Source organism: Triplophysa rosa, linkage group LG5 (genome assembly GCF_024868665.1).
Source record: "Triplophysa rosa linkage group LG5, Trosa_1v2, whole genome shotgun sequence".
Classification (NCBI taxonomy): domain Eukaryota; kingdom Metazoa; phylum Chordata; class Actinopteri; order Cypriniformes; family Nemacheilidae; genus Triplophysa; species Triplophysa rosa.
The window spans coordinates 10644396-10655599 of record NC_079894.1 but is presented as its reverse complement, the minus strand read 5'-3'; the positions used below and the strand labels follow the sequence as shown (position 1 = coordinate 10655599).

The window sequence follows — 11204 nt, the reverse complement described above, 5'->3', positions numbered from 1 at the left end:
TCTATGTCTATGTGTGTTAGTACGTGTGCATATTGTGTGTGTGGAGTGTTTTGTATGTGGGTATGTCTGTCTTCTGTGTTTTCAACCTTTTCTTGTTTCTGCAGGTACAACTTTAATTATTTTGCTTATAGTCAATATGTCTCATGTACAGCTGCTTTGTAACAATGAAAATTGTAAAAGCGCTATATAAATAAAGTTGAGTTGAGTTGAGTAGAGCGAGGTCGGTGGCGGTGCGGAGTTCCTGCGTTAACCCTGGGTCGGTCTTACCCTCGTGGAGCTCTTTCAACGCCTTGGCCTGGTGGACCTCCAGGATGGCCATGGTGTGGAGAGAGGAGGCAGCTTGGCCTGCAGCAGTGTAGGCCTTCGACACCAGAGATGCCGAGGTCCTACACGCCTTGGACGAGAGTCTAGGTCGACCTCTCCAGGTGGCCACCGTCTGCGGGCACAGGTGCACCGCGACTGCACGTTCCACCTGGGGTACATCAACATAGCCTCTAGCTGCCCCACCATCGAGGGAAGAAAGGGCGCCGGAACTAGTTTGACGTGTACGAGCCAAAAAAGGGGCGTTCCACGTTTTCGTCAGTTCCTCATGCACTTTGGGGAAAAATGGAACCGGGGTTGGGCGCGGCTTGGAGTCACGCTCAGAGCCCAGGAACCATGTGTCCAGCCGCGAGCGCTGGGGGAGAGGCGGTGCAGTGCACTGCAGCCCCATGCTCACGGCGGCCCGGGAAAGCATGGCTGACATCTCGGAATCCGCTTCTTCCTGAGCTCGACCCCCCATGGGGGGGAGCTGCAAGGAATCGTCGGGATCGGATGCCAGCAGATTGCCCTCCGATGCTGCGATCGACATCTCATCATCTTCACGCACCGCTTCCGTCCAGACAGTGTGCAGCTGCCTTCTTGGGAACAGTCAGATGAGCGAGACGGGGTGCGAGCGGTTGGCTGACGGATTTACGCTCACAGTAGCCCCCATATCACCCTCGCCGCTCGCCCTGGCGGATGGTATGGCCTTAGCCATTCTCATCACGGCCCGGGAAGCATGCGAGGTGGTGGCTGGTTCTCGAGAGAAGACAGCCACCCGTGACCACAACGTCTGGATGACCATCCGCCCAGAGTGCGGGCAAGATGTGTTCATGAAGGCTGTCTCAGTGTGCTGGAGACCCAAACACTTGAGGCAGACATCGTGTCCGTCCCCCTCCTCGATGAGGGTAGTGCATCCAAGAGAACAGCGGGACATGCCACGCTGGAGAAATTTGCTCTTTTAGTCTCGAACACCTCTGGAACCGCCGAGATGCCCAGGGGAAGTCGCCGCAGGAAGGGACAGTCCGCTGCACCACGTCGTGAGAAACCGGCAGTCTTTAGTTGAGATTTGTAGTCTCGAAGTCTGTAATTCATGAGCGAAGGCTCCGAAGAACAAAAGGTGAATGAATACAGCACGCCGGGCGGAGTCCGGCATGCAAATTTCATTCGGCAATTTCATTGGCCTTTTCTAAAGTAGTCGGAAGCGATAGGTTCTCAAGGACGAACCCCATCTGTCAGTTCGACACAACGTCGAGAGACCGACAGAAAAAGGGAACTGTATTTTTCATAAATTCCCCCCTTCAAATGTATGGAAGGTAAATCCTGCCAAATTTAAATAAATAAATTTAACGATGAAAATTGAAATGAAAACCAGATTAACAATGTCATTATACATAAATGCGCGCACAATATGTGCTTTACACTGACGATGTGTCGTCCCTGTCAAATTGAAAAAGAAAATGCAATTGGTGATTTGACATTTCATTTTCACTAAAATCGCGAGGCAAGACTGCCAATATGAAAATGAAAAGGCAAATGTGAAAAATGTCCCCACTCCCCCGCTGGCCTGCACTCACACTGTACATTAGCATCCGCACTCGAGCAAGCTTTCATCATTACATTGTGACTGCTTTTAAGAAAACATAAACAAAGCTATCTTTCTCAGCACAATAGAATCCATCGTAATGTTCGGTGTGAGGTTTATTAGGTTTGTTTAACTTCTCGTGCACGGTGCGCAGAACAATCCGCTTATGATATCATAGTCATACGAGAGCGATATGAGAGTAAACAGCTCAGTATATTTTTAAATCAGCCCTGCATACTTAATTATGATAAAGCCAATCGTTATACGAAGCGCTGCACTATGTTATGAATGCATGTTTTAAATTATGCGTCTGTTTAAATTCCTCCCTGAAGTTCAGCTGTCGTAGCAAAAAACATCTAATACGCACAGCACTATTAAGTGCAGTCGTGTGTCACCGCGCCGTGGGGGAAAAGAAACCATTCGAATGAACGTGTGTAGACCTTGCTAAGCACTTGGTCTTAGCTCTTTGTAATGATTACTACTGACAGTGCCTGGTGCAATACCGAAAAATTGCGGTGTGGTGTTCTGACGTCTGAACAGATGAACAAACTAAGGTGGCTTTCACACTTGAAGTTTAGTTCGGAATGGGGCACGGTTCGCATGAAAAATCGTTAATTTGAAAGCTGTCAAGCGAACCCAGGTGCGCACCTGGCTACCGAACCCGAGACTACCTGAAGGAGGTGGTCTGAGTTCGGTTGCTCTTGAACTGTGAGCTTCGCATAATAGCACCAAATTAATAAAAACACAATATATTGATCCGTGTTCTGATTTCTGTCATGTGCCTTGCACATTTTTGATGACGTAAGACGAACGCAAACGCACCAGGGTCGACAGAAACAAGTTGAGTCTGAAACCAAACCAACGCTGCGGGGGGAGCCGGGAACAGGCTCAAATAGGCGTCCTCTACCGTCACGGTAGTTGTCAACACTAGTCCTGTTTGCTGAGAGCACGTGGTTTGAGTCGGAGCTCTTTCAAACTTATTCTTAATACATCGTTTATTCTTGTTATATCTTAAGACTTGTGTTTTAAATTGTTATTCACCGAGGGTAAAACATATCCTTAAGTATATCCCATACCAAAAATCGTACTTAAACGCACAGATAATTTATTTTTATCGGATCACTCGCTATTAGCCTCAGGCTGTTAGCATTCCCAGCCTGCCTGCTTACTGCTTAACACACTGTTCTCGTTATTACATCACTAATGGCTAATGTTTCAGATGTGTTTGTACCTCTGTGTGCAGATGAGGAAACGATCGCACTTCAGTCGGAACTGGAGGCTGTGGAGAAGCAGATCCAGGATCTACTAGAGAAGCAGACACGGCTGCGAGAACGAAAAACGGCGCTGGAAACATCCAGAGCTGACGCTCGCAAATCCGCGGTAAGTTTTCATCGCGATTTTAATACTCCTTCCACTTCTACTCCGCGTGTTTCTCTGCACAGAGCCCAGGCTTCGAGAACACGGTCAGCCCAAATGAACTTCACTCCTGCACCGGCACACCCACGGCGAAAGGCGCGAGCCAGGACTGGAGCGATGACCCAACCGCCGCCACCGGTCTTCGAGATCCCGACCAGGAACCGCTTTGCCGCCCTCTGCGAGACGGAATGCAACGCTGTGGTCATCGGAGACTCAATCGTCCGGAACGTACGCGCTTCCTCCACTAAAGGTAAGGTGCGCACTCATTGTTTTCCTGGCGCCCGTGTTCTTGATGTCTCTGCGCAGGTACCTGCGATCCTGAAGGACGATGCTAACGTCGGAGCTGTCGTGCTGCACACGGGGGTGAATGACGTCAGGATGCGGCAGTCGGAGATCCTGAACAGGGACTTCAGGAGTCTGATCGAGACGGTACGCAACGCATAACCCACGGTGAGGATCGTCGTATCAGGGCCGCTTCCTACCTACCGACGAGGGAATGAAAAGTTCAGTAGACTATTTGCTCTAAATAAATGGTTGATGTCATGGTGTATTGAACAGAAGCTACTCTTTGTTGATAATTTTGATCTGTTCTGGGAGCAACCTAGGCTCTTCCGCCCTGATGGCCTGCATCCCAGCAGCATCGGAGCGGATCTTCTGTCTGACAACATCTCAAAGACGCTACGCGCTCGATGACATGACCAGCAAATTGGGCACTATTTTCTCTAATAAATTAGAAGCTGTCGCACCTATGAAGTCAAAAAAGATTAATGAGAAAAACGTAGCACCATGGTACAATAGCACCACTCGTGCCCTTAAAAGAGAAACACGCAAACTGGAGCGCAAATGGAAACAAACCCAATTAGAGGTCTTTAAAATTGTGTGGAAAGAGAGTGCAAACTGTTATAAAAAGGCACTAAAAGCAGCAAAGGCTGAGCACCTCCGTAACCTCATAGAAACTAACAAAAACAATCCAAGGTTTTTATTTAGTACACTTGCTAAACTAACAAATAAACAGACTTCACCTGACCTGGGTATTCCGCCGCACCTTGGTAGCAATGATTTCATGAATTTTTTTACAGAGAAAATCGAAAACATACGAGACAAAATAGTAAAAACTCAACCTCCAAGTCTGTCCTATAAATTAGTACCAACCATCGCCCCAAAAGAAAGGCTACAGTGTTTTTCACCTATAAAACAGGAAGATTTAATTAAACTTATTGCAATATCTAAACCTACAACTTGCTTATTAGACCCCATACAGTAGTGTCCACTCAGTTGCTCTTTCTTACAAAATAATGACATACACGAAAAATTCCAGTCAGGCTTTAGACCGCATCATAGTACTGAAACTGCGCTCGTTAAAATTACAAACGACCTGCTTATAGCATCAGATAAAGGTAACATCTCACTCCTAGTCCTGCTTGACCTTAGTGCTGCGTTCGATACTGTAGACCATAAAATACTTCTAGATCGCTTACACAATTATACCGGTATTCAGGGACAGGCAGTACAATGGTTCAGATCTTATTTATCAGACTGACATCAATTTGTCCATTTAAATGGGGAATCATCAAATCTAACGCAAGTAAATTATGGATTACCTCAGGGATCGGTTTTAGGACCCTTGCTATTCTCCATATACATGCTGCCCCTTGGAAACATTATTAGAAAACACCCAGGACACCCATTAGCCCCAAGGACAGGCTTTCTGTTACACTTCGGTTCTTGGCAACAGGTTTGCACAAAAATCTATTCACAAATTGAGACCCCCTTTCTCTGTACTCTCCTTTCACCTAGGACATTGACATTACGCATCATTTATCCATCTGTACATCCCAGCATTACTATTGTAAGGATGAGTTCCCTTTCTGTCGGTCTCTCAACGTTGTTTTAAACCGACAGATGGGGTTCGTCCTTGAGAACCAATCGCTTCCGACTACTTAGAAAAGGCCAATGAAAGTTGGCCAATGAAATTTGCATGCCGGACTCCGCCCCCGGATATCCGGGTATAAAAGGGAGACGGCGTGCCTCATTCATTCACCTTTTGTTCTTCGGAGCCTTCGCTTATGAAGTACAAAGACTCGCTACTACTTAGCAACAACAGACTGCCGGTTCTACGACGTGGTGCAGCGGACTGTCCCTTCCTGCGGCGACTTCCCCTGGGCGTCTCAGAGGTTCCAGAGGTGTTCGAGCATTCTAAAAGAGCAAATTTCTCCAGCGTGGCATGTCCCGCTGTTCTCGTGGGTGCGGTGTCCTCATCGAGGAGGGGGATGGACATGATGTCTGCCTCAAGTGTTTGGGTCTCCAGCACGCTGAGGCAGCCTTCGTTGACTCATCTTGCCCGCACTGCGGGCGGATGGTCATTGAGACGTTGCGGTCACGGGTGGCTGTCTTCTCTCAAGGACCAGCCACCACCTCGCATGCTTCCCGGGCCGTGACGAGAATGGCTAAGGCCATACCGTCCGCCAAGGCGTGCGGCGAGGGTGATATGGGGACCACTGCGAGCATAAATCCGTCAGCCAAGCGCTCGCGGACCGCTCGCACCCCGTCTCGCTCGCCTCACTGTTCCCTAGCAAACGGTACCACACCGTCTGCATCCTCATTCACGCATTCAGACACGATGCGTGAAGAAGATGAGGTGACTATCGCAGCATCGGAGAGCGATTTGCTGGCATCTGATCCCGACGATTCCTTGCAGCTCCCTCCCACGGGGGGTCGAGCTCAGGAAGAGGCGGATTTTGAGATGTCGGCCATGCTTTCCCGGGCCTCCGTGAGCATTGGGTTAGAATGCACTCCGGTGCCTCTCCCCCAGCGCTCGCGGCTGGATACATGGTTCTTGGGCTCTGAGCGCGACTCCAAGCCGCGCCCCACCCCGGTTCCGTTCTTCCCGGAGGTGCATGAGGAACTGACGAAGACGTGGAACGCACCTTTTTCGGCTCGTACACGTCAAACCAGTTCCGTCGCTCTTTCTTCCCTCGATGGTGGGGCAGCTAGGGGTTACGTCGACGTGCCCCAGGTGGAACGTGCAGTCACGGTGCACCTGTGCCCACAGGCGGCGTCCACCTGGAGAGGTTGACCGAAACTCCCATCCAAAGCGTGTAGGACTTCGGCATCACTGGTGTCAAAGGCCTAAGCTGCTGGGGGCCAAGCTGCCTCCTCTCTCCATGCCATGGCCATCCTGCAGGTCCACCAGGCGTTGAAAGAGATCCACGAGGGTAAGACCGACCCAGGGTTAACGCAGGAACTCCGCACCGCCACCGACCTCGCCCTACGGGCGACCAAGGTGACCGCGTGGGCCCTGGGTCGGGCGATGTCCACTCTTGTGGTCCAGGAGAGGCATCTCTGGCTTAACCTTGCGCAGATGAGCGATGCCGAGAAAGTCCGCTTTCTCGACGCGCCCATTGCGCAGGGTGGGCTGTTTGGTGACACTGCCGAGGACGTATGTAACTTAGCATTGTTTGCAAAGGGTGTCATTTGTATAATATAATGATATATTGTCCATCATGCAACAATGTCCATAGTAGCTTATACAGCATAGATTGTCATCAAGTTTATAAGGTTGTATCATAGCATAGCATACCACACGGGTGCCAACACTGTGGGCTGTACTACAGGGCTATACTAGCTACATGGCTACTACTATAGCTACATGGAACATTTGTTTTTACCCGAAACACAACGCATGGACTTGAATGTGTTTTGTAACCTATAGTACTTTTCTTTTGTTATTATATCGGAAGTCACTAAACACAATCGCGACCAGGCGTTGTGTTTTGTGTAATATATGTAATAACTACAGTCAAAGTATGAAAACAGCGCATAGCATGTACATATATATAATGACAACATTAGCCTAATCAACGATTGAACTGTTCAACATTTGCGTGGTTTACTGCTCTGAACAAAATAATCTGCTACTTTTTACCACAACACGTTTAGTGTGGTTTTTTAGTCTTTATTTACAAGCACTACACACATTCATGACGAGACACGACAACATGCTAGCTATCGACACCGGCAACCATATATTATCTCTCAGCTACCTTACGCTTATAAAGTGCGAACCGGTGTTGTGCCAATGACACAGACTAATAACAAATACGTTCAAAAGTACAGGACAGTAACAAAAAATGTACAAATAACACTTACAAATCCAGGAGCCGGACCGCTAGGTCCGCATCCGTTTTATAACCCGTTGCCTCTTGCTGCTCGCGCCACCGAGTGTAAGCCCGTCTGATATTGATTCGTGACCGGCCTCGTGTCCGATCACTCTCTCGCTTTCTTTTCTTTGCTTCCTCCGACAAAACCCTCTTTGATTTTTTGGCTGGCTCTGCCATGGTGATGTTTTGGATAGTTTCGTCTTACTGTTAGCTCTGCTGTTGGCCAACTTCTCCCAGGCTACGAAAGCAGGGGATAGGCGGGGCTTGTACCAGGGGAACACCAAAGTTACAAGTGCAATTTCAGCCGATAGGAGGCTGCTTAGGTAGTAACGGCAGTAAAATTCGTCCAGTTAAAAGTTGTCCTACACTAAAATAATTTTAGAGACATTATTTTAAGGTCAAAAAGTTACTCGTTGCCGCTTGGGGCGTATAAAGTATTGCAACCAAGTGGGGCAACAGTAAGCAAAAGTTAGAAGTGAATGGGGTGAAGGCATGAAATAATTGTTAGTATGCACTGTTTACTTGTAATTGGTTGTTGACAAAGTAAAATACTTGAAAAGTTTGAGCTTAATGATGATGGTATAATAATAATAGACTACAGACTAAAATTACTGATGTTCATTATGCTGATCATCATCTGTCCAATTTGCGTTTCACAGACACCAAACACAGAATCTGAGTGGAAGGCCATTGCAAAAGACTTTGCTGACAAGTGGCACTTTCCCCACTGCTTAGGGGCTGTGGATGGCAAACATATCTTCATTCAACCCCCTGCCAAGAGTGGTAGCATGTTTTTCAACTACAAGTCCAGGTTTTCTATCATCCTTATGGCTGTAGCTGATGCCAACTACAGGTTTGTTTATGCTAGTGCAGGAACCCAGGGCAGAGTGTCAGATGCAGGTGTGTTTGCCCAGTCAGACCTGGGGGTTGCTATGGACACTGGTGTACTGCATGTTCCCCCTGATGATACCCTACCCAACACTGATGCTGTGATGCCCTACATGTTCATTGGTGATGAGGCCTTTCCGCTCAGAAAGAATGTCATGAAGCCCTATCCTTTTCGAAATCTGAACATAAATCAGAAGATTTTTAATTATCTTTCCATGGCACGCCGTGTCGTTGAAAATGCCTTTGGAATTTTGACTAATCGTTTCAGAATTTTTAGGACAACTATCTGCCTGGATCCAGACAAAGTAGTACACATTGTCTTTGCATGTCTTTGCCTGCACAACTTTTTACGTGACCACAGATCTGATGCCTATGTGCCACCTGCCTACGTGGATTATGAGAATGCCAACCATCATCTTATTGAAGGAGCATGGAGGACTGAGGGAGCACTACAGACTGCATCAATGGGAAGGGCAAGAAACCCCCCAGTGGAAGCAAAGAAGCAACGAGACACACTTTGCCAATACTTTGTTTCATCTGCAAGGAGTGTTTTGTGGCAAGAGGATATGGTGTAGTATGGTGGTTGATTTTTAAAGACAATATATTTTTGTTTACAGTTATTAATAAATAAAAATAAATTCCCAGCAATGTGAATTGAAGAAGTGATTTTATTCCAAATAAAATACATACTTCACCAAATAGTCTTCATCTAACTGCACATAACAGCAGTTGTTAAACAAATTTATTTTTCCTTAAATGTGAACAAAAGTCAAAACCAATGTTTCATTAAGGCACATAGGGTTTTTTGGAGTCATACTGGAAGCATATTTTAAACTGACAAAGCTGTGTGCAAGGTAGCTTTTTGCAAAAAAATAAAACTTGTATTTACATTCCAAAAACCTTTCATTCAAATGAACTGCACTGGAAAGAACAAAGTGCTCACTCGAGTAATCAAAGTAATACACAGCTCTGCATACATACACAAAATGGTTACTGCTGTGTCATAGAAAATATTTTAATTGTTTACACATACAGTAACTTTGTGGTCTATGCATTTTCATCAGTTTGCGCACCAGTTTGCAGATGCAAATGCATAGCACATATTTACACGTTTTCCTAGATTCAGATTTGAATTGCAACCACAAACAGGCATCCACAACCTCTCAAACCTTTCACTGCAGTTTCAAATCTTCCCGCCTTGACTTTTGCTACTACTTTCGATAAACCCGTTGCAAAACTAACTTGTATGGAACGCGAACGGGGACAAAACATGTAACGCGAAACACGTGAAATTTGGACGCGTCAACATGACAATTTTGTACGCGTAAATACGAAGGTTGAGTTCGGGTGATCGCGTCAGACCGTACACCAGCCAATAGCGTTGCTCTGTTTAAGATTATATTTGCATTTGTGATGCGATGGCACGTTGCTATATACGTATATAAACATCAGACGAACATTTTTTGCGTGAGGGATGATGCGCTGTTAGGTAATCAAATACCTATGCAGACGTCACACGTAACATTTGTTCGCGAATGAGATTGCAATTGTACGTTGGCATGTACGTAGGCAAACGTATAAGTTCTGAGTGATACGTTGGTTGTGATGTCAGTCCTATGTCATGGGTTGTCATCTCATCTTTACGTCCCAGAATCCCCTTTTTAACTTTGGCGGTTTTTGTCTCCGAAGGTGGAAAAGTTGAATGCTCTCTAGGATGGCTCTTAGAAGTTTTTTATTAAACTGTCAAAGAACCTTTACGGACTGCATTGGATTGGCGTCCTCTTATCACACAGAGGATGATTTGAATATTATCATAAACAGGTATGTCCAAAAACATTACATTTATAAGATGGCTGACTTCTAGCAACTTGAATGCCATGCCATCATGGTTCATTTCTTAAGGGTGTTGTCATTGAGTTTAACAACAGCAAATATTCACATTACATTTTTTTACTAAACTAAACTTTACTGATATCCTCTTTTCAAAACGCAACATATTTTTTATTTGCCACTAGTAGTTATGCAGTATATTTAACTAGCCTCAAAGTCTAAGCCAGAGTACCTAATTAATTATGTTTATGAACTACAGAATGCAGACAATGGCCAGAAGTGTGGTATGGTCCAGAGTGCGACTCCTGGATGCAGAAACATCAAATGCTATCCTGGATCGTGTGTCTGAATTCCTGGATATTCTGGAAACTTTGCCTCAACTGCAAGGTATGGTCCACATAACCAGACTGACTGAAATATTAATCACTTGGCTACGATTTGTTTATGATTCGCAGCTCCACCACACTACAGTACCCATGCATACACATCTTTAAGATTAATATATTCGACCCAGAGTTCTGGATACAGTTGTTCGACATGTGGTGAATCTGGCGAACGTTTCTACCTTGCCTGCCTTCACATTGCTTCGGTTTGGGATAGGCAGGTTGGTGGTTTAAAGCCCTGTCCACCTTCTTACTTCTCATTGAACACAGGAGGACCCCTATGTGACAGCAGTATTCTCAAAACGGGTGTAGTAGTTAGTGCTTTGGGCATGACATTGGCAGGTAGGTGGTTTGAAGTCCCGGTCCTCTTTGACTTTGTTTCTCATTGAACATAGGAGAAACTCCCCTCACAGCAACATTNGAGAATCTGGCTCTGGCACCGAAAAAACCACGAGGGTATATCGGTCTGACAAAGTTTCTTCACGAAAATAAGAACAACGTGACGGACGAAATTTTGATGGAGAGTAACCGCGTGATAGGCTACGCATTTAACAAAGAGTCTCGAGTTGTAACCCTCTACAGCGCTGACAAAAAAGGCGAATACGTACCCTGACAAGACACCTGCGTGGCGTTCCCTGACAA

General features: G+C 46.2%; 1 protein-coding gene across 5 annotated transcripts in view; it reads left to right on the top strand.

Annotated features, from left to right (window-relative positions):
* The window catches only part of LOC130554903 (uncharacterized), a 52090-nt gene extending 41851 nt beyond the window's left edge, over window positions 1-10239 (top strand). For 2 of the 5 annotated variants that reach the window (XM_057334791.1, XM_057334790.1), the window contains exons 2-3: window positions 3129-3265; window positions 3608-6443. In XM_057334791.1, coding sequence (XP_057190774.1) covers window positions 5526-6377 — 852 coding nt within the window. In that variant the 5' untranslated portion in view covers window positions 3129-3265; window positions 3608-5525 and the 3' untranslated portion in view covers window positions 6378-6443. The other 3 variants (XM_057334794.1, XM_057334793.1, XM_057334792.1) reach the window with 3 other exon arrangements.
* The last annotated feature ends 965 nt before the right edge of the window (window positions 10240-11204 follow it).